The sequence below is a fragment of the Balearica regulorum genome, chromosome 1 (genome assembly GCF_011004875.1).
Source record: "Balearica regulorum gibbericeps isolate bBalReg1 chromosome 1, bBalReg1.pri, whole genome shotgun sequence".
Lineage (NCBI taxonomy): Eukaryota > Metazoa > Chordata > Aves > Gruiformes > Gruidae > Balearica > Balearica regulorum.
The window spans coordinates 912,167-939,504 of NC_046184.1; the positions used below are offsets into that span (position 1 = coordinate 912,167).

Consider the following 27,338-nt stretch of genomic DNA (forward strand, 5'->3'; position numbering starts at 1 on the left):
TTGTTGGTTTCTTTGAAGCATTGAACCCTGTTCTAAGGAAGTTCTAAGGATTCTGAGTTTGAAGATCAGTGAAAAAAGCATAAAACCCAGAATTTTGGTCAGAGATCACTGCAGCAAAGACGTGGGCAGAGCGCGGATACTTGTGTCTTCAGACCCTCAGCGCAAGGAGCATTTCTAGTTTCAGATCCTGAGCGCAGCTCGCCTGTTCTGGGCGCGGGGGAATGAGCCTGAGCCTTCCTAAGATTCACACCTAGAGCGGGATCAGGCACACAGTTTGCTAGGAGGCTGCCCAACCAGAAATAGGCTGTCGATGATCAAGAATGCTGGGCTCTATTCTTGGCTTGGAAATGAAGCGTGATCTAGTGCCTAGAACAGATATTGTATCAGGATCGCCAAGCTTCAGTTTGGACATTAATTCTGAGAAACGCTGAAGGGAGGAGGGGAAGAGACTTAGTTTGTTCTACTGGAGTCGTAGGCTCTTTTCCTAAATATAATTTGTGCATTGGGCTTTCCAAAGACCGAGAATTATATTTGGCTGCCTTTTGGGGCAAGTTACAAGGCCTTGTTCAAACAACAAAGCTCTGAAGTGCACAGAATATAAACAGCAATCAGAAGTGAGGCTGGTGAGCTAACATCGCTTGGCTTGCAGCGTATTGCACGTTCCTCTAGTCTGCAGGGTATTTATGTTTCTTCTCTCGTCTGGGGAATATTATCCTGACTGGCAATGCAAGAGAAAGGGCAGGGAAACTGAAGCTGAATGCAAAATATCCTGCAAAATCTGGTAGGCCGGTTGCTCTTGAGAGCTCTGATGCAAAGGATAATTATAGATGAAAGTGTAGCAACCGCTGTGGTTAAGGTTGCGAAATGTTCTGTTTACTCAGGTTGCTTAGGAGCCGTGCAAAAACGACACGCTGGCCCTGTGCAGCGCAGTATCTCCGGCCTCTCGGAGCTTTGGAGAGGATCAGATCTGCAGCGTTCTCGAGTTCTGCAGAACCTTTACTGCCCAAATATGGTCCAGGAGCATAAAGGCGCTTAAAAGGCTAGAAATTGTGGGCCTGCGATCAGCCCTTTCGTAGAGACCGAAAGCTCAGGCGGCCCAGCCCTCCACGCCGAGCAGATTAAATTCTTCTCTTGGAGAAAACAGCACTTTGCAGCTTTCTCTGCAGAAGCCCGGAGGAGCACAGGACCAGCACCCTCCTCGGCCCCCACGAAAAGGCTGCAGAGCCAGGCACCCACCAGGGCTTAAAGCCTCCCCTGGTTTTGTTTCCAGAGAAGCTGAGGAAATTCATTACAAAGGCTCTTGTGTTTAGACAACATTAAACCAAAAATACTCTGGGGCATGTCCTCAGCTTGTGTAAATTGTCAGGAGATATCAAAGTAAAGATCAAATGCCAGGCCTTCCCTCAGATATCCTGTGCGCGTTATGACCCAGCAGGTCAGAAGTTGTTTTCCAAACGGCACAGTGCACTAATACCATCGTTAGGCTAATGATGCGGCAGGCCCAACACATATTGCGCTAACCAGCATCATCCCCTCGGCTCTTTTTTTTTTTTTTCCCCGCACTTTGATTCCCCTGACCTGCTGTTTCTTCATGCTCAAGCCACATAATCTCCTTGCCTGGATCGCACTGTGCCTTGCCAAAGGTAGCTGTGGCCCATTACTAGGGTGCAGAGGTGCTACACTACGCAAATATTGAATGGTAATATTGATTATTATTTATTATAGGCTCTCAGCATACTGTATTTGAATAATTTTTGTTACAATATGCTACATTATTTGTCTGATATTTGTGTTATGTCCAGTCACATAGCTGTCACAATACATACACACAAGCAGAACAAGCTCTTTAGTCGTCCTATTGTTGAGGACTTTGTGCATCAGCCAGTTTCGCCACCACGATTGTATGAAATGCTGGTGAGGTCTCTACAGAAGTCCAGCACGAGAGACACATCTACTTTGGTCCTAACTACCACCTCAGAAAATCCTAATACATTTTTCTTTATTACTAAATGCGTAGGACAAGTTATCAGAGAAAACAAGTGGAAAAACCCCAAGCTTACAGCTGATTCTTGACAGAAAAGGGGCATGATGAAAATCTAAGTAAAAGAACCTGCATAAAAACTACTTGACATTTTTTGCCTGACATCCTTTGTCCCATAATAAAAGTCACCTTTAGTCTTATTGCCAAGGGGTCTCTATGGCTGATTTTACTGCAGCCACAAGTACGTTACTGGCTGGCCAAGCAGAAGACAATTTACTGTGACTAAAATCAGTACTGAAAGTACTTATAACATCTGAGAAGTATCAAAACAATAGCTGAAAGATTTGACTTAATATTGAAACACACCCCTTTACTCTGAACAGGAATCTATCATAGGCACAAAGGCAGCACAAATCCAGTCTCCATTTCTCTCTTCTCAGAGGCAATTCCCAGGAGTCACACTGCAGGACAGGTGAGTATTGGAATCCTAAAATGAGTTTTAAACTTCATAGAATCATAGAACAATTTGGGTTGGAAGGGACCTCAAAGATCATTTACCCATATATTAGACATATAGCCAAAGGAAAGGCCACCAGAAAAGGATCTAATAGTTAAAGCTAATAAAGCAGATCCTCCTCTAAAATCATGTAAATCCAAAACAATTCTATTGGTTTTCACAGAATTACCCCCAATTTGTACCTTTGGGCCACAATGCAGTTTCTCAAGGAAGCACACAGAAACACGCGCACCTTTCCCATAAAATTAGACAACAAAACTTTGGTTTAGCCCAATGAAGAGGCTTTATGGCCAAGCTTACGTGGCTAATGTTAGGACTGAGGTTACTGCTCGCCTGAGTGAAAACTAGCTTCTCCATCACATAACTCGGCAGACAAACCTCTCCGGGAGGCACGGGACGCAGGCGGGACGCTCACAGTCAGTGCGAGCCCAGGGCGGAGCTGCTGCAGACGCTTTCTCCTTCTCACGCTTTCTCTTTACAGCGGTCCTGGCCTTATCTGCTCCATGACTAAAACTGGCTGAACAGCAGCCTAGCGATTAGTAAGCAAAAAAAGAAAAGAAAGTGAAGGAGTTCTAGCCAGCACGTCAGGAAATCTGCCACGATGCTGTTACTTATCACCAATAAATATCACCTAGATGTCAGTGTCCTCCCACCCTGAGCACTGAGTCAACATGAGAAGGAAGCAGCTCATGTCACAGAGTTCGCATGCCTTAAATCTAACAAAAGCAAGCACGCTAAGGTCCCAGTTGACCCTTTGCCGTTTACTTGGGATAACGTCTCACCCCTCCGGCCCCTTGGCTGCGGGGCCCGGCATGCCCAGGCCGCCCTCCCTGCCACCGGCACCGTTCCCGGCCCGCATGAGGGCAGAGGCCGGGCCTGGCCGCGGGCAGGGGGCCTGGGCGGCTGCCCCGGTGGTGCGGGCTGGGGAGGCCCAGGCTGGGGAGGCCCGGTCAGGACCCGGGGCTGCAGCTGCGGCCCATGGCGGGCTGGGGGCGGAGGGGTGAAGCTCTGGGGAGCGGCAGCAGCCCCCGGCGGGGCGCAGGAGCGGGGCTCAGCGGCGGCCAAGTCCCCCCGTGTTTCGGCCGCCGCCGGGCCCTGCGGTCCGCGGGACACAGGCCACCGACCCGGCCCCCCCCCCGGCAGCGCCTGCCGTGACACCCGGCCCCGGGCCGCTCTGCGCGGCCGGAACCGTCTCGATGGTGGGGGCGGCGGGCGCGGGACCTCCGGTCCGCCGGGGGGCGCGGCGCGGCGGGGCGGGGCCGGGGGGCGGCGGGGCCGGGCCGGGCCGGGCGGAGCGGGCGCTGCCATGGACGCGCTGTGCCGGGCCGAGCCCCGGCCCCGCCGGCCCGTCGCCGCCTCCCCGCTGCCCTGGGCCCGCTTCTCCGCCTGGCTCGACTGTGTCTGCGTGGTCACCTTCGACCTGGAGCTGGGCCAGGCTATGGAGGTGCGGGCAGGGCCGGGGGCTGCAGGGGGGTCTGGGCCCGGGCAGGGCCGGGGGCTGTGGAGAAGGGGGGACAGGCAGGGTGTGGGGGACGAGGGGCGCTGTGTGTGGCGGCGAGCAGGCAGGGGAGGGTGGGGGCAGAGCAAAGATGGAGGCTGAGGGGTGACGGGGGCCGGGCAGGGCGGGATGGCGAGGTGGGGTGAGAGCAGGCAGAGGGGTGGTGGGGAGCGGAGAAGGGCCCTGTGCGGGGGGCAGAGAGGGCAGAACTACTGCCGGGGGCGGGGGGCAGCTGGGCTGTCTCCTGGGTCAGGCAGCGGTGGGTGTGCAGGCAGGAGCGGGCAGGGAGGCTCGGGGGCCCCGGGCAGGGCAGGACAGGGCCTGGGGGCGCAGGGCCGAGAGGAGCAGGGCACCGCGGTGCCTGAGGTGGGCGGTGGGCTGCAGCGCTGCCGAGGAGGGGGAGCGGGCTGTGCAGGGAGGAGGGCGGCGGGGAGAAGGCTGCGGAGGAAGGGATGTGGAGACAGGAGGCAGGAAGGCCGGGGGTGGGGAGCGGGGGTAGGGGGGATCCTGCTCGGAAATACGGATCTGATGCGTGGGGCAGCAGGCACTGAGGAGGGCCCGAGGTGGATGTCGCGATAGGGAAGGAGTCGGGAGCTGGGTGGGAGTGGGGGAGCGATGGGGGGATAATGGGGCGCGGTGGGGCGGGGGCTGAGGCGGCTCTGTCGGCCTCTGTGGCGGAGGCTTCACAGGAGGTCTGATGTGCCGGGGGGGCAGAGAGGACGAACTGGGAGCGAAAGGACTCGAACGGTTTTTCCCTATTTCCTGGAATCTGAACGAGGATTTGGCGGGAGTGAGGTACCTAAGGCTTATAACGTGACTGAAGGCGAGAGCTGGCTGTTCAGGCAACAAAATGCAGCATCAGGGGACCAGGTATCTCTGGGCTGCGCTGAACCTAGGGCATTATCTCAAATTCATTGATATTTGTTGTGTAATTGTGAGAAGTACTCCTCACTTTGCCTTTGTGTAAGGAGGTTAACGCTGTTTTTTAGAGAATGGAGAGTTCCCATTTTTAAAGTCATGCTGAAGCTTCTGAAGAGAATGGAAAGCAGTGGAGATTAAGTTAGCCTATTGCTGCTCTGTTTTCTTAAATACTTGACTATGTTTCTTTTCATGAAGCCTGGAAATAAATTTTAAAAATCTACTGTAGACCAAAGTTTCACATGCTGTATACTCTTTCCTGCAAAACCAGACCTGATATACCCTGGAAAGGATATGAATACTGGGATAATAATTAGCATTTACAACTTAATGCTTCATAGGTGTGTCTTAATATGTAGCTACAAAGGTACTTTCTTGCCCGTCGTATTACCTGTCTAGCATTATAAGGAGGGGACTCTGATCGGGGTATGCAGTAGTATGGTTTCTTAATCCCTGGAAGGGTATTTTTATTATTTTTCTTCCTTTCGTCCCTTTTCCTCCTTTGCCTACATAAGTATTGATGGGAAAAATATTTCTCATGTGGCATAAATTACAGAAGACTGGGAACATCTCAGCATCTGGATGGAGTGGTGACACAGCCCCACTGTCGCTTTTCCTTTCGTTCATCCATTGTGGATTTCTGTCTCTGAGCGAAGGGTTTGGGCAAGGAACAGGGTCTGTGTCAGCTAAGACGCCCAGGAAGGACAGCAGGCAGAGGAGAAGCTGTGTGATAAAGATCCCATGTTCCATTCTTGATGGGGTTGGGAAAGTAAAAAAGCTCAAGCTGTTACTGTCTTACAGGGGAATTCCAAGTAAAATGATTTCAAAATTTTGAAAAAGTGTAATTGTCACTATTGCCAGTAGTCAAATGGTGTCATTACCTTCCTGCTTATTCCCTGTTTCCATCTGTGGCCTTGATTGGTTTAGATTGGGTCCAGATCCCGTGGCTTGTCTCCAAGTGGGCTGATTTCTGCAGCCAAGAAGAGGGAGTTGTATGGGTTGGGCTCTCAATTGCAAGTTTCTGGGTTAAAAAAAATGCATCTGTGGCACCCAGCCCTGTGGGACTTCAGTCCTGGCTGAGTTTGCACGGGAAGTTTGCCATAGACATTACCAGATCAGCATAGCTGACTGAGATTAGATCTTGACAGAGCTCTCTGTGGTTTTGTAGATGTGGGTATATCCCCTTAAAGAGTGCTTGATGTTGTTCACACGCCCAAGGATTACACACGGTGACAGGATACAAATGCTTGGAGTAACTTGCACTACCTCACGTGCTCGCAGCAAAGCGAGTCAGAAGGAAGGGAAACCTCCCATTCTGGAGACTGCACTGTACTTTTGCATCATCTCTGTAAATCAGTGCGTGAAGATTCAGACATCCCAAGTGTACATCCAACCTTAGGATGTCCCCTGCAATTCTGCTTTAGGTCTGTCTCAGTCAGGCTTTCTGCGCTGAGACTTCGTCATCCTTTCCTGAAGATTCCCTTTTCCCAAGTATAGGATTCTTCATGTCTTTTCTTCCCTTGCTGCCCAAATCTACGCAGAAGCCACGTTGTTGAAGCCTGCCTAGTGTGTGTTGTCTGTCCTTTGATGACAGCGAGTAGAAAGGCAAAGTTACCCCTGGAATGGGGTAGGCTCTGTGGATTCAACTTGGCAGCCAAGAGCTTGTTCAGGCTCTGCTCAGGTTTCTGAATATCGCCTGACTTGTATCAGTCAACTCACAGTGCAGATACACCATCGTCCTGAAATTCCATGAGTCCCACTCTGCTGTTCTTTAAATATACAGTAGAAAAGATGTTTCAAAGGAAAACATAGGTTAATGCAGCAATTGGGTATAATTGCTTCAAATACTCAGTTACAGATGGCAAAAATACCAGGGAGCGAAAGACGCGTTTCTCAGATGCTCCTCTCTCCGGCTAGCGGTCCGTGTCCTCCAGCCGCAGCCCTCCCCACCAGCCGTTTCCATCCGACTCCCAAGGGCTCCGACTTCTCTGGTGCCGCTGTCATAGAAACGCTGAAAATCCATCCTGCTGGCTCTGAAATATCCCTTTTCAGCGCGGCACTGGCTCCTCCCTCCCCGAGCTGTTCCAAACACAGGCACTTTGTGAAGCTGGGTTACTTCAGAGTCACCAGAAGTCATTTTCTGGGGTGTTCTCCATGTTGCTATGACAGCCGCAGAGTCCTTGGCACCGTACCGATATCAACAGCAAAGCTTTACTGCAAGGATCTGTTTTCAACAACATGTGTCACCTCCACGCTTGTTAAGTCGGTATTGATGGGGGAGAGTGCTACATCGCAAGTTATGACATAATTTAAGCCCTTTTGGGCTACTTCTGAGGTATCTAGGGACTTTTACAAATGAAAAGTTCCTTTTTGTTTACTGTCTTTTTGCTTTTGAAAAGTTCTAGTGACTAGGGTTCTTACTATTTTAGATTGGGGTTTTAATCTTGTAAATATTTAGCGATCCTCCCAAACACGGAAGTGTATGTCACTGTTAAACTGGAGGGGAAGCAAGGATGTGGAAGATAAGGCCTGTTTTTTAAAAACATGATATCTGAATTTTTGGGTCTGTCAGCATTTCTATGCTCAGACAGAAGCATTTGGGCCTGAGGTTTTTTTTTCCCCCCTTCTTTTTTCTCCCAAAACACTGAGTGCACATCCCCATGTGAAACATACGCTTAGCATAACTTAAACTTGGGCCCAAAGAGCAGCTAGGAGCCGTCAGTGTCCGCTCCTGGCAGAAAGACACCCCCCCCCCCGAAAAGGCAGCAGGAGAATGAGAAGTCCGTCTTGACCTGAACTTAACGTTTAGGCCATCAGCAAGCGCTGCAGAAAGCACGATGCTGTGAGATTCCTGAGCTTCTCGATGAATCCGCATCAGATGTCCAGGTCTCTGTTCCTGCTCTAGCCATTATTACACGGGAATTAACCAAATATGTGTTTGTATGATCATTAAATTAGTCACAACCACAAGAATTGATTCAGTCCCCTAATGCAAAAACGCAGCAAGCAGAGAAGCGTGCCTTCTCCCGTGGCGTAGCGTAACGCGTCCCTTCATGCTTCGGCATTCTCTAGTGTGCCTTAATGTGCAGCCTCATCCCCGTAGCTCGTACGTGATAATTTTGCTCCTGTACTTTTGTAGCTTTCGTCTTTCAGAGAAGCTTTAACCGAAGGCTAATCAGCGTAATTTTTAATTGTTAATTTGGCTCACTCTCTGAAGCTGATGAGATGACCTTGCCAAGGAATCAGCGGGGAATTGTTAGAGCGCAGCGAGCTTGCTCGGTGAACTTCCAGCACTCTGGCGTGGTGCCACCCTTGCTATTTATAGACTTGTAAGAAGAGTCAAGCGCTGAAGAGAGCTCCTGATTTGAGGACCAGATGACTCGACGCTGACCTGAAGCAGAGTTACAGAAGGCTGATGGGCAGATCTCCATTTTTCAAGTCATTCAGTGCTAGTTTCTTTCTCATCCGCTTATTTAAAGCCACCTGCGATTTCTGCGTTTCCAGTCAGTGCTATAAAGGCTGTGTGCTCACACAGATTTGTAAGGACTTCAGTTTCTAGCCTCTGCCAGGTGACATGGGAAACTCGTTATTGCTGTAGCTGTGTCATTTCTCTCTTCTTCGTGGGATTGTTTCTGCCGTGGATCTTGCTCATGGTTCTGCCCTCAGCCCTGACCCGAGAAGTCCTGCCTTGAGTTCTCTTTGGGTTACAGTAAATGCAGAAAGAGTGTGATCACCATTCACAGAGTTCAGCTGCAATGCTAGAGTCTTTAACTAGATGCTTTAAAATTCTTGACGACCTCTCTTGTCTGAAATGCTGGATGATAAATTGGGTGTGACACAATTCAGCTGTCAGTGGTATGCTGACAAAGCATGAATCCTCAAGCCTGTGCCAGACCCGCCTCTTTCTGCACAAAATAAACCTTGGCTTGTCTTTCTGCCAACAGATCTCAAATCGAGGAGGCTGAAACACCGATCTGAATCCCCTCAGACTTCTGCTGCTGCCCATTTTCTGCTTGTCGGTTGCTGTGAACAGCATCTCTCGCTGACCAGTTGCTCAGGACTGTTAAATAAACGTTTCCACCCTGGAGGCTAGGCTATGTATCCAAGTCTGTGTCTGCCACCAGACTTTGTATCGTTTAACGTACATGGGATATGTTGGTTGTTAGTCTCTTCGTACAGCTAGAACCTTTGTCCAGGCTATCATTGTCTCACTCTTGATTATTGCCACATCCTTTCCTCCGCCCTTGAGGACAGTCATCTTGCCCTGCCTGTATCTTTGCAGAATGCTGCTGCAAAGGTTGTTTCCCCAGCCACGACTGTTAATGCTCTCTGTGCCATCCCCTTTCCGTACCTCTTTGCGTGTATGCATAGCTTCGTTTTTAAAGCCGCTCGTAGTCTGTCTGCTCACTTCATTGCTGTGAAATCTGCTTTTACCTCTCAGCAGCTCGTGATGCCAGCCTTCCCCAGTCCTTCAGAGTATTTGGTGGGTTTAGTGAATTGTTAGTGACTTTTTAGCTAGATATAAAAAATCAAAATAAAGAGTGACTCTCCTCCAAACAACAATTAGAAATACACAAAGTCCAAAACTTTCTACATAGGACGTTATTTTGGGCAGTTTGTAAACTTGTATTTAGCTGCAGAATTGAACATTAATGCTTTCCAGGCTTGGAGCTTGGAGAGTAAGCCAATGTTAACATAATTTCAAGCAGTGTTGGAATAAGTCCTCTCCTGCCTGCTTTAGAGAAAACAGACATTTGCACATCAGTGGTTGGTACAGAGAAGTTACCAATGGGCTCGTGGGGCTGTTTGTTCACTCTCAAGTGAACAAACTCAACTCTCGAGTTAAAATCTAAGTAAAATATTAGCTAATTGGTCTGTCTCCAAATCTAGAATAAACACAGATTCTGCGGCAGGTTCCATGCAGTGGGCTATTGACTGTCAGATTTTAAATGGGTAGATGCACCTCCCTGTAGGATATGTTACTTTGGGAAAAATAAGGCACTTATTGTATGGAAGCAACGTTTATAGATGTCTGTACCAGTCATGGGAACAGACTGACTTACTGGCTCTTGTCTCTTTTGCAGTTGGTGTATCCTTATGACTTTAGGCTAACAGAGAAAGAGGTAACAAGTTTTTTTTTTTTCTGGTTTTAAAGATACTGGGCAGCAGCAATGGAGGTTTTCTTACTGTATGTTTTTGTTTGTTGCAGAAAACTAGTATCTGCTACTTGTCCTTCCCAGACTCCTACTCAGGTAGGTGGCATCTGTTGGCCTCGCCTGCAGCCTGCGGGATGGTTCATTGCCGTTATGAAAGAAACGGGTTCATGACGGAAAGAGTGAGTCATCGCCTCTAATGCAGCAGAGACTGATGGGCTGTATCTTCTAGAAGTGTGGCATCAAGGAGCACCCAGCCCTTCGGTCTGAACGAAGAGGTTTCTTGTGATTTTGATTGCTCTCTGGATATCGGATCTGTGGTATAGGAGGTGACAGGACAATTTCTTGATAAGCTTGCACACTCATGCTTCGCCTGTGCCAGTAAAATAAAACAAATAGCCAGGAAGGGTAGGTTCCCTGAGGTTTGCAGCTGTCGGCTGTCAGCATTTCTGTGTCTGTGAGTGAAGTGCTCAGGGAAGAGGAATGATGGGGAGAGGATGCTTTCACAGCAGAAATATTCCCAAAGCTTGTATTTCTAAATCAGAAAGGTGGCAATAAGAAATCAGTACATTAATTCATCTCAGTACCTGTTTCTTTAAGACTGGTTCCTGACTGTTAGTTTTCTACAGCTTTGCCCAGTTTAGTTTTAAAGGTTTTTAAGAATGCACTTTCACTAGTTTCTCAGAGAACACTCAGGCTAAATGTCCCTTTTGTTAAAGTAAATTATTTACTAATAGTAATATCTTCGTAACACACACAACAGTCTCTGCTCTTCTTTGGAGCGTAGCATCTGCAAACAGTGGGACGGGAGTACGTCCTCTCACCCTTGGAGCACCTTAAGACTGTTTACCAGTGAGCTTAGCGTGTTTAACTCTTTCCTCATAACTGACCTCTTTGTACGTACTCGGCCCTACTCCTGCCCATCCTGTCCAGCTGATGAAAACTCCTGAGGACTTCATGCTGCTTGTTTTTCTGCTGTACAAAGTGTTGTTGGTGAGGGGTGACCTGGGAGCTGCCTGGCTCTGGTGCTTGTGCTAAAACTATTGTACAGGGGACTGTCATTAAAATTGGTGTTTGTGTGGTCTTGGATTAAGGCTGTTTGTAGGTTTTGCAGTATGGTGGATAAGAAGCGGTGGCTGCAGCTACTCAGGATAGACGGTACCGGACAATGTCTCTTAAGGTTCCCAGCAATGGCCTGGCAAGGTTTAGTTCGATGATACCAGCTCTTGTGTTGAGCTATGGGTTCTTCCTGCCTTGCATTGGGTTTGGGGGGTTTCTTTGTGCTGTTCCTCTCCATTTTCAGGTTTGGAGTTTCGTGTAAATCAGCATCCCTGGTTTGTCGGCGTTTCTCTTTTAAGCAATTTCCAGCTTTCTCTTTACTGAAACCTCTTCCTAAGCGTTTGTGATCTTCTCTGTCTCAGGTGGCCTGGGTGATACTCAATTTAGCTTCCGCCTTCGTCAGTCTGGGGGACAGAGAACCACTCATTATGAGGACGATGGCGAGTACAATAGAGAAGCACCCCTAACGCTGCAGGTCAGTTCCATTTCCATGCACTACTCTACTTGCTAAGCAAACAGTAGTGTTAGTGGGTTAAAAACGAAATATACTTTTTTTTTTTTTCCCCCTATGCATCAAATACATTTTCTCTGGCCTGGGAATAGTCAGAAATGGAGAAAGCTTTCAGCACGGGGACTTACTTCCACGTTAATACTCATAGAGGGCTGTGTTGAGAATCTCAGCTACTCTGAGAGATGGAACTGAATCAGGGGACCCCAGATTGGAGCAGTGGCCATGTCTAGCTACAGCGAAACGGTAAATGGTGGCACACATCCAACAGAGTGCAGGGCTACCTGCGTGCATTTCCCTGAGGCAAGACAAGAATATCCTTGTCTGCAGTGACTAGATGTTTACTTCTTTTGTTGAGGGATGACAGTTCTGTTCATTTGTTGCAGGATCTATGTATATAAAACCAGCCGGAATAATTGATGTGCCACAGATCCACACTTGGGCTGGTTTAACCATACCCAGCGCTGATACCAGGAGTGTCCGTTAGTTGTGGGGTTTCCATCAGTGAACTGTGCGCTTCATGCAGAGAAGGGATGTGCCAAACGCTGTTGCTTCTTTTAATTGAGCAGATGGCCATCAGATCGACTTGTCCTCTTCTGCTTTCTCCTTTGAGATGCTGCTTCCTGTGCATGTGCCTTTTTAACACTTCTGCAATCTCTTTGTGATATGCAATCCAGAAATGGATTGCTGGTCTGAGAGGGAGTAGGAGGATCGCTTTTCCAAAATGCTGGTCTAGAGATTTTTCAGCTTGCATACATCTTTACTGCTTTGTAGCAATCGGCCACTGCCTCACAGGTTCACTGCCAAAGTACTGGATTCTGTTGTGGAAAACTAGTATTTGGGAAGAGAAAGGTGCCTTAAACCATGGGGCCTGTGGGGCTTCGAAAAATGATTTTAAGGATGGTCATTGTGTTCAGCAAAGTTCAGTTCCTTGATGTCTGTGGGAACTGTTTGAAATGATTGCTGGGGATTTGTATTAAATCTGCTAGTTTTCATGGATGCTGTGAAGGAAGCGTCATTCAGCTTTGTGCTTCGTTCTGAGCAAAGCTTGACTGGCACTGCCTTAAATGCCTGACTAAAGAGGAATGCAACGGGTAGGGTAGGGGACATTTCCTCCTCTCGGAACATGATGTATTCCTTCCTCAACAATACATAATCCTCTTGCTGGCAAAGAAAACTGACAGTCAGAGAACATCAGTGGCAGCACAGGGTGCCAGGGTGAGCTCACGGGGTTGGCTCAGCTGGTTGTTTTAGTGGAAACCTCAATTAACCTTTTAGGTGCTGCAGATAGGGGCTAGCAAAAGGTGCTACCTTTCATTTTTTGTGACTTTAGCTGCTCGTATCTCCTCTCTATCTTCCCGTTTGGTAAACTCACCCAGATAGCTGAGTGTGGGTAACGTCGGTAGATCCAAGGGAGTTTGTCGATAGCGGTCATCGGTTTCTCAGTAACAGCACTGTGGGTCTCTCTTGCAGCGGGAGTCGGCTCATTACTTTGGTTATGTATACTTCAGGCAAGTCAAGGACAGCTCAATGAAGAGGGGTTATTTTCAGAAGGTGAGTACTGAAACCAGATAGCTTGCTACTCTCAACTGGTACGTAGCTGTAAAAAGGCTCCTACCCATAGCTGTAAAACAGCACCGCTTCCTACGTGACACCCACAGTGTTTCTGCAGGAAACAGCAAAGGTCACAGAGAACAGGAATATGTGGAAAGTGTAATTCCAAACAAACCTGGATGTGGTTGCCATGGTGCGTTAATCACATGAGCAGTGACCTGCTGTCTGAATCATGAGATCCTGAAGTACTCGAGCATTTGCTTCAGAATGTACGCTGGTGTCACCGACAGGGAGAGGATATACTTCGTTACTGCAGCCTGCGCTAGTTATACCTTAACCCCACTCTTATTATTGTGTTAATCTTTCTTCTTCCTAGTAGCCATCTGGGAATGGATTTCCTGCTGGGCTGGTTGTTTCTAACTCGCAGCAATGATGCTGCTGGTACCTCACCAGCCTTGTCTCTTAGCATAAACTCCTTTGACACAGGCGGTGGAAAAAAGAATATGAACTGCATCTTTATTTCAGTATGAATACACAAAGTGCTTTGTGTTATTCAGACAGATAGGTACGGTCGCTGCCTGATACAGAGTGGAATTTCAGACTTCTTCTGGAGAAGAAAAATATTTTACTTTGACCCTGTTTTTCTCCATGGAACCATGGAATTACTCTTGCAGTAGTGTTTTTTCACATCAAAAGGTAAAATGCCATCCTCTCAAACAAATGAACTTTGCACACCTGCTCTTCAAAGAGCAATGCTTCATGGTAGATGGGTCAGGTAACCCCTTGGAAACTGGGGACACCCTTCCGTCCCAGCGCGTACTTGCCCTGCTGTGCTTTCTCTTCATCTCGAGGCAGTGACGTGGAGTTCCCTTCAAAGAGAAATGCTAATACAGCAATGAGTTTCTTCATCTCCACTAAAGCAGTGGATTGATCACTCGGTTGGGGGATTAGAGAAACTGGACAACATGGGGACCTGCTGAACAGGTGCTTGCTCTTTGGTAGACTTACAAAAGTAGTGGGCACGTGGAATTCCTCAGTGAAGTATATTGTCATGCTTGGATGGCTTTTTTATTTCAAATGGAAAAATCTGGGGTTGGAAAGGAGGTGTTTAAATGACTGTGGTGGAAATTTTCACTGGATCCTAATTAATGTATTCATTAATGATTAGAGGAAGGGAATAATCAGCACAGTAATGAAAACGCCCAGTGGGACTGAGTTGGAAAAGTTGTAAAAAATAGTGATACATTTCATAAGGATGCATTAGAAAGAAGCTAAAACAACAACAAAAAAAGCATTGCTATAAACAAATCAGCATTATTTCAAGTTACTTTGTTTCTTCTTCCCCAGAATTCCTTTATTTTATTTATCTATCTAATTTCAGTTTCAACGGTCTGCTCCTTTGCACTTCTTCATCTAAAATGGTTGTTTTGGTAGCTTTGAACCTATCAGCAATTTATTTTTATTTTTCCTCCAGTTGATCTTTTCCTAGGTCACAAACTAGGAAAACTAGCCACCTCATAGTTGCGGTGGCTCCCCAGTAGAAGCCACCAGCTGTGCTTATTCATGAAACAAAAACCTCCTTGTCTGCATGGACACCCAGGGTCTCCCAAAGCCTGAAGGCTCATGACTAGGTAGCTAGCAAGAATTCCGCCAGTAAAAGTGCTGCTTTTGAGCTCTTTCATGTTCTTGATTTTTGTTTTTTCTAAGTGTAACCCTCTAGTAAGCAGTGTAAATACAAGCAATGCTAGAAATGATCGTGTCAGGGGGTCTCTGACTCCTAAATGTACCTTTTTTTCAGTCTTTGGTGCTAGTGTCACGCCTTCCATATGTGAACTTGTTCCAGTCATTGCTGCAGCTGATTGCTCCAGAATATTTTGACAAGCTGGAGCCGTGCCTGGAGGCAGGTGAGCAGTCAGATCTAGGAGGGAGGGCTTGCATGCTGAAATCTTTCAGAAGTTTTATCAGGAGTCTCCTGAAAGACAGTTGAAAAGTTCCAAATTAGTTCATTCTGGAACAAATTCCAACAGGGAAACACTTTCATCCAAGTGGTTGGCTTGTCAAAATTATAAACAGCTGTAGAGGATGCATTAATGGGAAATGTCTGACAACCTTAATAGATGATGCTGTCAGTTTTGCATACAATGTATTCCCAGAGAGAGGAAAAAAAACCGCTAATGCTACATCTCTGTCTAGCTCTTTATTGCACTGTTCAACTTAATCATGATTTATCAACTGAATAGTGCTGCTGGGCCTGCACTGGAAATGGTGGTGCGGACGTGAGTCTGGTGTCTGACCTAAACTTGCACAATCATTTGATATTGTGTTTGTCTGTAACTAGCCAGGGGGGCAGGTGAACTAGGAATGAGCAATAATTAAATTGGTAGAACTCGTAGGACCAGCTGAATTAGCCGTATTAACCTTCAGATTAAACTTTTTTCTTTACCTGTGTCCCTGCAGTGTGCAATGAGATTGATCAGTGGCCACCTCCTGTGCCAGGACAGACTCTGAACCTTCCAGTGATGGGAGTTGTCATCCAGGTACTTGTTGCTGATGATCAGCAGACAGACAAACTGGGAAGTGGGACATGTATTCCCTTTCCTTCTGGATGTTAAAATTGTTCTTTATTCTAGATTCTTCCCTTTTATTCCTAACCTCTGTACAATTAGAACTGATAATTGAGGAAGCTTTCTCATGTGGAGGGTTGTTAGGGAAGAAAGCAAAGTATGTGTGCATGCTGACTCCATCTCCCTGGGTAAGCTGTCTGTTCTTATTTGTAATCTAGGTGAGAATCCCATCAAGGGTGGACAAGCCAGGATCAAGCCCAGTGAAGCAGTTCAATCAAGAGGTGAGATGAAGTGTGGCATGACACACGTCAGTGATGAGCAGAATCTAGTCTAGTGAGGAAGGAGGGTGGAGAAGAACTGGAACTCCTTCAGCCTTAACCTATTTGAAACCACTTGGGCTTGGGATTAATGTGGTTTTGGCTACCCATCTGGTTCAAACTGCACGCTCTCATGCCTGCGCCTTTCAAAACAGGATTCTGTCCACAGAATTTGTGTGTTTCAGGTTATGTATGTGCATAGTTCTCACAGTTTTTGTTCACCTTGCCTTTCCTGGGAGTTCAGGCATGGGTAGGTCTCCATGAGACCCTGCCTTAGTCTTCTGTGTTGTTTTGCAGCATTTGCTGTCTGAGCTTCTTTACTGCTTTAATTCAGCTTTGATTTTGATTCTTGTTTGTTTGATCTTTTCCCTTTTTCTCTCCTTTGAGTAATGTTGTCATATTTCACAACTTTTGGTTACCCATATTACCAACCCTTATTGTCTCTAGCTGTATCTTAAGCTCTGCCTTGCACCAGAGAAAACTCTAGAAAATAAAGGAGCAGACACAGGAAGCCTTTCACATCTTGAAAAGAAGGGATTCTTGGCTATCTTTTGCCAAAGGAAATTCATTTGGACTGTGAATGCTCAATTCAGATCTGTTCCTGCCTCGTACCTCCAAGCATTAGCCTTGTTCTCTTCTTTTTTTGCTTATTGTAGAGGGAGCTACTTTGTGATTGATGTGGTCAGTTTAGATGGCATTTCAGTCAGGATGCTTCCATTTACTAACAGTTTGGGGTTTGTTTGGTGTTTTTTTTTTCCTTCCTCATTCAGAATCTGTTACCAGCCCCACTGGTTCTCCCCAGTATTCATGAACTGGATCTTTTCAGGTGAGAGCCACCATCCCTATAACCCTCTCCTCTCCATCCTCTTTCTCCTCTCCCTGCTCAGAGTATCCTCTAAATCATAGGTAGAGTGAAAATGTCAAATGAGGAATCAAAAATGACTGCTTTGCAGAGTGTTGTTTAGAATACTGGGCTTGCAGAGCCCGTGCAGTGCTTAAACCGGTGTGCGCTGCCCTTAACACCCGCCATGTCCTGGTTAGAGGACGGTTTCTTTTCTTGACCTCAGCTGGTGATCAGCTTACGCTCTAAAGCGTACACATTGTCTGTCTGAACCAAACTTCACAGCGTTGGAGGTGCTACTGTAATAGATGTACATCTGCTGGAACGCACGTGCGTTTTACTTTGCTTAGATGAAAAGGCATACTGAGAGCAGTATGATCAGCAGGTTGCTTTACATCACTTAACGCATTTCCTTCAAACATGTATAGAATGGTTCAGCAACAGCATGTATAAAGACACGTGGTGTTCTGTTGTGGGATCCTTAAAATCAATCCGAGGTTTCACGCTCCCAGATAGAAGCCCATCTGGATGGGCTTACATGGCATAACTGTGTCTGATCTTTTCTGAGCTGCATGTCTAACCTCAGCTTGTCATTCTTCCTTTTGCTGTCAGGTGTTTCCAGCCAGTGCTAATTCACATCCAGATGTTGTGGGAGCTGATGTTGCTAGGAGAGCCAATTGTTGTTATGGCACCATCCCCTACGGTTTCTTCAGAAATGGTTCTGGCTCTTACCAGGTAATGCCTTCAGATCCTGAGATACAGGTAACTAATAATAAATTGCGACAGTTTTTCAGATCCACTCTTCTACTGAATCAGTTGTGTTAGATTTAGTTTGCTTATGAAAGCATGTAAGACAAATAGCATAGCAAGAGAGTCTTGCTCATATTCCACCAATGGTAGAGAAGAGTAAAAGTGAATCTCCCGTGTTGGGAGATCTGATGGTTCATAGCCCTGAGGAACTTTGTCTCCCCAGCTTTGAACTCTGCTTTAGCAAAAAAAAAAAAACAAAAAACAAAAAAAACCTGGAACTCCTCCAAAGTGTCACCTCTGACAGGACAAAACACTGCTCTAGGGCATAAACCTGATGTAAACACACATTCCTCCTCTGTGAAGTTTATATGGCAACTACTGCGTCTATTGTTACAGCTGCCTTGCTCCCCTGAGGTACTGTTGTGACTACCGCCCCTATTTTACTATCCACGACAGTGAATTTAAAGAGTATACCACCAGGACACAAGCTCCGTAAGTAGCCAATAGACCCTTGCTACCCACTTGCCACTGTCTGGGTGAAGGAAGCCCTGAGGTTAGCATTTTTCTGCCTTTTTTCCCCCCCTCTTTCCAGGCCAAACATCGTTGTGGGAGTCACAAACCCTTTCTTCATCAAAACTCTCCAGCACTGGCCACACATTCTTCGGGTTGGGGAGCTCAGAATGTCGGGTAAGGGTGGAACCAAAGTCCTGTTGGGCTGGGAGACCTTGTTGGAGGCTAGTAGGGAGCTGACAGTTGGGTGCTAGCCATCGTTTTACACATCTTCATTCCTGTGAGAGCTGAGAAACCAAAGGGAAGTCTAGACTCTGACTCAGTTGATGTGCAGGATGAGCGCAAACAATGGTGAAGATGAATCGTTGAGAGGATAACTTGCTGTGTTTTTTTCTCAAGCATTAAGAAAAGGAGAGTCCATCCTAGGCAGGAAAGAGGAAATTGCACAGAGAAGACAAGAGAGGTGGAGAGAGAGACCGATTATTATCTACGAAGCCAAGAAAACCTCTGGATTGAGGAGTTGGGTTTTTTCAGTGCCTCCTTAACGTGTTCCTGTTCCAAAATTCTAGCAGGGAAATTAGCAGACAAGAAGGCTTATGTGAGGGTGGAATTAAGGGAGGATATGATTTAAGATGTACGAGCGTAGGGCTGGATGTTCTCGAGTGCAAAGCCTCTTGTGTGTGTGCTGTGGCTGTGAGGGGAGATTTGGAGCCTGAACTGGTCATTTGATGTTTTTCCACAGGAGACCTGCCCAAGCAAGTTAAGGTGAAGAAGCTAGCTAAACTAAAAACCCTAGACACAAAACCAGGTAAGTCCCTTTGTGGGACATCATTTAATTTTGTTTACCCTTCCACATGGGGGATTTTGCAGGCTTTGCAGGCATGTGGACATTGCATACGGTATTCTTTGCGTCTCAACAAATGGCCGTTTTGGCATTACCATCTTCTCAGACTTGATCTGCTACACAGTGGTGGCATCCCTGTCTAAAACAGAAAAATTGTACATCTTTGTTCTCAGATTGAAAAAGCCAATATAAATTAATTGAACAAATTATTTAGTGTTGGGAGAACAGCTTCTAATTTTCTTGGGTTTATTTTACGTATCATACCTGCTTTTTAGATGCAATGGAAGTCAAAAGAACTTGCTTACCTAGATCAGCTGTCTGTCACCCAACTAACGGTTCATCTCAGGCCTAGCCATAGGCTGACTCCGGTGAGTTATCTCACTATAAGCTTAGCATAAGAAGGTCCTTGAGATAGTTCAGTGTCCTTTAATCCTGCTGTGAGTACTGGCTGCATTAGCTATTTCATCATTTTTGTAATTATTTTTTAATAATTTTTGTAATTAACCCCACACACACAGCTGCCAGGGTTTGTGCTAGGAATTTCAGTTCTGCTATCCCTGCGCTATATAATGGTGCCTCCTCTAGATCCATGGGCAAGGATTTGTTTCTAACTTCTGCGGGGTTTTTTTCTGGTTTTGGTTTTTTTTCTGTCTAGGAATCTATACTTCTTATAAAACATTTCTTCACAAAGACAAAACCCTGATAAAAAGATTACTAAAGGTAAGCACTTCCCATTATCCTATGTCCTGTATGTCATTATGGGAAAACTGTGCTAACAGCTTGGTTTAAACAGACAAAACTCTCCAAAAGGAACAGACTCTTTACAGTGCGTAGTGATTATGTTTATCATGCCAGTTTTAAAATTTTTCACTTGATATTATGGATTAAATGCTGGCACTAATGATAATCTAATTGAGAACAACCCTTATCAAAAAAAAGAGTCTGAGAAAATAGATTCTACGCAGTGAAATGTGAGTGATATGTTGAACTAGAGAGGGCAATATGTATTTTGGATGGTACAGTTTTCCAGACTACTCTGGCCTGGTTGCTTATAGCTGCAGTGTTTGCAAATTCTGCATCTACCTGCGTAACAGAGAATAGCACCTCTGTGACCACGCTGCTTGTGCTTGCAGGGGATTCAGCGGAAACGCCCATCTGAAGTCCAAAGTGCCCTTCTGAGGCGGCACCTCCTGGAGCTCACCCAGAGTTTCATTATTCCCCTGGTGAGTTGGGCAGAGACTTGTCAGGGTGGTGTAAAGGTGAGGGGAGGTGAACAGGAGATGCTTGAGTGACAAGTTTGCACTTGCTCTTTTTTATTCACCCGTGGCTGAATAAAACAGATTCAGGATGTGGCTCTCTGTAGAGATGTTTTACTGAATGTCTCTTAAATGCAAATTTCAGTAATTAGCATAAAAGTCTGCAGGTTGGATATTCAGCACACTGTGTGTGGAGACAGAACATTGTCTCCTGCAATAGGTGTTACGTGTTACTGGATTCCTCTTTTCAGCAGGCAGTCAAAGCAGATATCTAGCAAAGGGACGGGAGCCCAAAACATTCCTTTTCCCCTCTAACGCTGCAATCAAACCCACTGCCAGTGTGAAAGCCTCCCTTCTAGCTTTGGGAAGCTTTGCTGTAGAGCTTGAGGCCTGTCCACATGGTCCTGTCCACCCTAAGGCAGCTTTTAGCCAATGCTTGCTTTCAAGGCCTTCTCCGTCTAGTCGAAGGCCACTGGGGCTTTTTTGGTGACCGTCCAGCCGGCCAAGTTTGGGTCCTCTTTCTTTTCTACATCATCTCAGGAGGTAGTACATGGGAGGACAGTGCGTCTTCTCAGATTCTGGTCCCTCCTGCCAACTTCTTCCCACCTGACCTCTTTTCACCTGGTGTGCTTAGGATTCTTGCAGCATCGTTTTGTGACCTAGCCCCGGGTGGGAAACCAGCTGGAACACTCAAGCTCGTGTAAAATGCAACTATGAAGAAAAAAACAGAGAGTAGGAGACTGTTGATTGTGCCTGTGATGCATTGGAGAGGACCATCACACTCAGTGACTGTGCAAGGGGTTCCTCGATTGTTCTAACTTTTTTTAATAATTCTTGTTTTGTTTTTTTTTTAATTTCTTATTAGGAGCACTATATTGCAAGTCTGATGCCTCTGCAGAGGGCCATTACTCCATGGAAGGTATGTTCAATTTTCTGCGGGGATTTGGAATAGTTATGCCATATGCTGATCACATACTCTGATATTCTGTGTGCACTTCCCTCGTTGGAGGAAGAAGGTTATTACTCCATTATAAAAAAAAAAAAAAAAAGCTGAAACAAACATTGAGACAGATGCTTCCTGTTTTGCAGTAAGCTCACCTATTGTGAAGCTAATTTGAATTTTACTAGCAAGGCTGGTTAAGATGTTCATGCATTTTTTGTTCTCGTAGTTACTGAGTCTGCCTTGTGCAGCCTCTTCCATTTCCCCCCGTTTCTTTTGGGAGCCGTGTAATACAGTCTTTCTGTTGTGCAGAATCCTCCACAGATTCGTCCTTTCCGACAGGAAGATTTCATGAAGACCCTGGAGCATGCTGGTCCCCAACTTACCTGTGTGCTTAAGGGTGACTGGTTGGGCCTCTACAGGTAAGAGCTTGCTCATGACTTGCCTCATCCCCTTGGCAGCTGGGGCAGGTTATAACGACCATCAAATCCTGGTAGGATTGGGTGCAAAAAGGGAGTTTCAGGACAGAGACTGCTCACCTGAAAAACTCATGCCTATGAGGAGCTGATCGATAATGGTCAGGGAAAGCAAATGCAGGGCAGAATCAATCCTATGTTTTACATAATCTCTTAAATGCGTAGACAGTTGGGTTTGGAAGCTGTCAACTCTCCACCTTCAGGAAATTAAACTAAGTCCTCACTGCTGGAGAAGAAGGGGACTCATCTCTGACATCAGCTATGTCATTTACTGTCCTCCAGGGAGTCTTTCTGTTTGAAGTTATAATTGGGATGGAGAAGACACTTACCACAATATGAGTAGGAAAAATCCAGAAATCAGATACCCAGTGGGAAGGAAAATGGGAGATGTACGGTTATGGAGAAGGGAAAAATTTCCAGAAAGTAAGCAGAGACAATAATCATGGATGAGTATGTTTTGTTGCTGTGATAAAGTTTGTACCGTTTTTTGCTTTAATGTATCTAGCAGAAAGCAAGTAGTTCCACTCCTTATGGTGTGGGTGTGGTAGACAGATTTAATTTTGATTATCTAACATTTTGAAAAATAGTAACAAACAACAAGTTGTTTCAGGAAATGGTTGAGGTTTGCAGGCAACTGATGTACATGCAGAAGCTTGCACATTCTGGGGTTCTTAACTGTGTGAGATTTTGCATATCTATTATTTCTTGTGTTCCTAAGTCAAACTTTTAATTAAAAAATAAGTCTGTCTGTATCGCAGTGGCGTCTTGAGATCTTGGCTGGGTTTTAGGACTCCACTGTGCTGGGGAGAGCGTGCGAGAGCAAGACTCCTTGAAGTTGCAAAAAGAAACTGTACAAACATCAGCTGAGCTCTGCTGGTGAAGTGCTCTCTGCAGGTAGCTGGAGGAAGTAGCTTGAAGAGATACTAAGTGGGCCACTCTTAATAGAGAGGAAAATGCTGAAATACAGCATCTGAGAGATCCCCGCTGTTGATCAAAGAGTTGCAAAGAATGCGCTGCTGAAGTGGCTGCATCTCAGCCCTGTACGGCATCTTAAACTTTCTCATCTTGTCTTTCTGCGCGGCCACAAGCCTTCTCTTTCAGTCAGTGGCTTTTCAATCCCATTTTGAATTTGATCTAAAACTCTGTAGCACCGTGAGATAAAAACAGGTGTGGTGCTGCCCCCTGTTCATTTTCCTGCGTAGCTCAGTAAAAACCGAGACTTACTACTGTACTGCACGGGGGAGCTGTAAATCGCAGGGCCTTTAACATAGTCTAGGTGATACCTTGTTTGTGCAGGAGACATGTACGTTACCAGTTATAGGGGACTTGGCTCTGTGCTAGCAAATGGTTGAAAGCTCTAAGGAAAGGAGAGGAATTAAACAAGATACTGCAGAGGAGTGTACATTTCTTCCCATGCTGAACCATCCCAACTACCCTAACTCCAAAGGAAAAGCGGGCCAAAATAAAGCTACCGAAGGGCAAAGCACTGCTTCTTGCCTTGGCAGAGGTGCAAGTCTGGCAGGTGTTAAAGAAAATCTACCTGATGTGAGTTACCCTAGGTTTGCTTTATTGTAACGCTGGATGCACGGGGGAAACAGCTCCACCAAACGTGCATGCCAGGTGATCACCAACATACAGGTTCTATAGAATCAAAATATACATAGTCGTTATTTTTCCGAGAAAAGGCAGTCCTATGATAATCATTTCTTGGAATCCATTTCCATATTCTCCTCCCCATCACGCATGCTCAGTGATTTGAGTTGGTGGTCCTCAGGGGTCTCTGGTGGTCGTCAGTGGTCTCGCACCCGTGTTCGCTGGATGACCCTCTTCTTGCAGGCATGCACAGTATCCTCGCTGTGGATACGCTTGTCCGTTACAACTTACTTCATAAGATTAATATTCCCGGGCCTATTGTCCGGTTGGGTAGGGACTGTACAAGGAACGTAGCAGCATTGTACATTGCCATGGTCAGTTAGCTCCATTACCTATTACCTTGATTAGAAACCCCTTTCCCACAATTACAGGCTTTAAAACAGTTCTAGGCCTTAAGCAGCTTTCTAGTTAATGTCAGTTTTCTTATAGCTAAGCTTCTATGTTTTTTACAGCAGGATTGCCCCTCTCGTCAGTGACAATCTGCTGAAGCTGCTCAGCTGTATCCTGTTGGTTAGAGAAGCCCCTGGAGTAGACAAAATACGAAAAGCGTGTTTTAGCTCTTAATCAGTTACCATCCCTAATGCCACTGTGAATCAGAATGTCTTTTTCGTCTCACATCTGTGTCTGCTGCAGTGGGATGGGGAATCTGCGTGGAACAGAGCCAGCGTGCTGCTCTGGATCCCCCTCTGTCCCCTTCTCAATGGCACCTCACTTTCTGCAGGCGTTTCTTCAAGTCCCCCAACTTTGATGGCTGGTACCGTCAGAGGCACAAGGAAATGACCCAGAAGCTGGAGGCCCTTCATTTGGAGGCAATCTGTGAAGCGGTATGTTCCAGCTCCAGGTATTAAAACCAACACCTGAAACCTGGGAGATGAGGGCACTGCTACCTTGGACGCTTGTTGACACATCTCGATGCGGCTCTGATGGATAGGGGACGGTGCTCTGTGCCCTTGGGAATAACAGCTCTGCCTCCCATCTGCCAGGTGCAGGAATAGCAGCACATGTCGGGGACAGGAACACGAGCAGCTCAGCTCCCCACTTTGTCAGCCAGTGCAGGTCCTGCTCTGGCTACTTCTGTCAACTATTTCTTATTCATCAGGTCCTTCCCAAGCCAACAGTGTGCCAGTCTGGAAGCGTCACCTGTTGCTGGCTTTCTTAACGCCTAACAAAAAATGAAAATAGGTAGGATTTCTAGTAGTGGCTGCTGGTGCAGTCTCTTAAACTGAGCAGCGGCTGGGGTAGTCCCAGGAGCCCTGGTGCATCTTCAGCTGCGGCACTTGCTTCACTGTTCAGCAGTGCAGGTCCTCGAGCACGGTGTGGGGAATGCCAAAGCTGTCTCCTTTTGTAATAGGCCTGACTCTGGCAAGTAGATGTAAATTCTGAGCACGGCACAAGGTTCCCGGTGCTGACTGGAGGAGGGGAACCCTGCTTTGTCTGTGCATTACTGCATCTTTCCTTGACTACTCTTGCAGGCAAGAGCTTGCTGCTGCCATGGGCAGAAAAGAGTGGAGAGCACTCTGTCTTCTTGCTCATTTAGGCTTAAGTGCTGTGAGCAGAATTATGAAAGAGGATGAGAAACCTCCTCCTCACTTTTATTTCAGGCTTTGCTTAGGGGTATCTCTTTGAGAAAAGCTTCTGTAAAGAAGAAATGTCTCTGAAGAAAGCTGTTCTCTCTCTTTAGAACATTGTGGCCTGGATGAAGGACAAGTCTGAGGTGGAGATTGTAGACCTGGTGCTAAAACTTCGTGAGAAGCTGGTAAGTTTTCCTCCCTTCTTCCTGCACTCATTCCTTTCTGCCTGTATCTCTGCGGCAGGGAGAGACCAGGGACATGGATCACACTTGTTGCTTAGAAAACTTTGCTCTTTCTCCCTGATCTGTAGACTGGCAAATGGAACAGTCATGAAACTTTAGTGTTTGTGTAGAAAAGGATTCAAAGTTCTGACTCTTTTCATCTCCCTGAGGCTCAGGTGACAGTTTCCTGTCTGTTGTCTCATACCCTGAACTAAAGAGACAACGTGAAGTTTGCTCAGTCAGTGGCAAAGCGGAAGGAGGAACTTTGAAGCCATTAGAAATTTCCTCCGTTTCCCTCCTCTCTCTCCCTGTAGGTAAGAGCCAGGTGCCAGCACCTCCCTGTGAAGGAGGAAACTCTGCAGCGGGTGGGCCTGTACATCGAGACCATCATCGGCTCCTTGCCAGAGGACCTCCAGACTGTGCTGCACCACCACTGAGCACAGTGAAGGGACTCTCTTGGAGAAGGACGGGTGCTCCCACCCTGCTCCGAGCTGTGGGCAGCTGCAGTTGCGTTCGGAAAGGAAAGTTCTTCCCTGATCCAGCCAACGGGACCTGATCTGGACCTGACTCACAACTGTGCAGGATTTTGAGCACGTGAGCGTGTGGGTCAGAACTGCAGCAGAGATGGGGAACTGTGTGCGCTATCCTCTGCCTAGTCCTGCTTTGAGGAGCCAGGTCAGGGGACTGTACACCAGAAACTGTTCCCTGTCTGGCTGTTAGTAGGTCAGAAAGTGACAGCCAGGCTTCCAGCAGCATGTGACAGGCTGTGCAAAACCCCTCTTGCCCGTATATACACATCCATCTTTGTCTAGTGCTTGGGCTCTCCAAATTTCAATGCCATCATCCTGCCTGGAAGAAGCAGGACCAGCCCTGTAGGGGGGAGTTCTTTCAAGAATAGCTCCTGATGATAAGGAGAGGGATGCTAGTCCTCTACACACAAATGATGTGAAAAAATTGTCACTGCCCGTTCCGCAGCCTAACTCATGCCAGCAAGAGCTTCAGCCATGATGGGAGTGGGAGGATGAATTGCTGGATGTGGAATGCTGTTCTTTTCTCTCCAAGGCAGAGACAGAGAAAAAGGAAGGGGCTGGTGCATCTGCAAGAACAGAACTCTCCAGCGATCACGGCGGGGTGCTGTGTGAGTGGCAATAGGTGCTGGAGCTCCACAGAGAGGAGCTGGCCTCCAAATGTAATTTATTCTGCTTGAAAAATCAAGTTTGTGTGCTCTAATAACGTACAAGAGAGCCGGAGCTCTGCCTGAGGCAATGAGATGGCTAATGTGGTCAGCTCACTTGCTGATGAGATGTGTTGGAGAATCTGGTTTTTACGCCTGTGTCAGCCTTGCCAAGGGGGGACTCAGAGTGGCCGTCGGGTGGCTGTGCGGGCCCCGGTGTGGAGGTGTGTGCTCACCCTGTGCTGAGGTCTGAGGGGAGCAGCCTCTCCAGCTCTCACCACAACTTTTCTTACCGCAACCCGGCTTCCAGCTCAGTCATTCTGCTCCTCTCCACCTGGGAAAGAGAGACACGTGTGTCCTGGGCTGAAGGCAGAAAGACTTGAAGCTCTGCTGCCGGCTTTGGAGGCAGCTGCCCTCTGCCTGAGCGAGCAGTCTTTCTGCCAGCTGCCTTGGAGGTGGATTTACTGTAACCCCAGGGATGATCGCTGCGCCTGTAACTGCATTTCACCATCTGCCAGCCTGGCCAGGGCCTGAATGTTTGCCTAAAGAACGGGTTTTTGGGATGGGCCTGGCAGCCTGATGCGCTCTCATTCCCTAAGAAGCACCGGAGCGTACCTCTGCACATGGCAGGAGAGGACAGCGTTGCCCGAGACCTGCACAAAGCTGGTGGCAGTGCCCAGAGCCCGTGGGGTGGAAGCCGTGCTGTTTCGCTGCCTGTCCCTGCCTGTTGCTGCTCTGCCTCGGGGCTGGGGAGATGGTGGTGAGTCTCGGACAGTGCAGGAACGGTGGGAGGCTGCTCTGTGTCCCACCGCCTCCAGCCTGGAAGCGGCCAAGCGAGGAGACACAGCCGTACCCCCCTGCAGTACCAAATTCTGTACAATACTCCTTAGTGGCCTCCCTGCCTGTACAGTGTATATTCTGTATATAGAGAATATCCTGTGTGCGTCCGTGCAATAGCTCTGCAGTGACTGTGGTGGACCGAAGCACTAATGTATAGTAGAAAATACTAGTTTAAAAAAAAAAAATTAAGCCT

General features: G+C 47.1%; 1 protein-coding gene across 2 annotated transcripts; it reads left to right on the forward strand.

Annotated features, from left to right (window-relative positions):
* Window positions 1–3,756: 3,756 nt before the first annotated feature.
* On the forward strand, window positions 3,757–27,338 carry DENND6B (DENN domain containing 6B). Of its 2 annotated transcripts, XR_012834315.1 has the most exons (21): window positions 3,757–3,942; window positions 9,999–10,037; window positions 10,124–10,166; window positions 11,489–11,601; window positions 13,108–13,188; window positions 14,987–15,092; window positions 15,646–15,725; window positions 15,971–16,033; window positions 16,840–16,895; window positions 17,523–17,645; window positions 18,057–18,152; window positions 18,253–18,347; window positions 18,913–18,978; window positions 19,670–19,734; window positions 20,148–20,237; window positions 21,136–21,189; window positions 21,523–21,632; window positions 24,061–24,163; window positions 24,439–24,521; window positions 25,021–25,095; window positions 25,446–25,495. XR_012834315.1 is itself a non-coding variant. In XM_075747082.1 (20 exons), exons 1-20 carry the CDS (start codon window positions 3,805–3,807, stop codon window positions 25,566–25,568), a joined length of 1,719 nt encoding a protein of 572 aa, XP_075603197.1. In that variant the 5' UTR covers window positions 3,757–3,804; the 3' UTR covers window positions 25,569–27,338. The 2 variants fall into 2 exon arrangements, 1 of the variants encoding a protein (XP_075603197.1); XM_075747082.1 differs by lacking the exon at window positions 24,439–24,521 and having other exon boundaries at window positions 25,446–27,338.

Bases quoted from the DNA above. Each gene is read 5' to 3' on its own strand.
- DENND6B (XM_075747082.1), top strand. From the start codon at position 3,805: ATGGACGCGCTGTGCCGGGCCGAGCCCCGGCCCCGCCGGCCCGTCGCC. The intron at 15,726-15,970 runs GTACTTGTTGCT...TTTGTAATCTAG, and splicing joins TGATGGGAGTTGTCATCCAG to GTGAGAATCCCATCAAGGGT. The intron at 24,164-25,020 runs GTATGTTCCAGC...CTCTCTCTTTAG, and splicing joins TGGAGGCAATCTGTGAAGCG to AACATTGTGGCCTGGATGAA.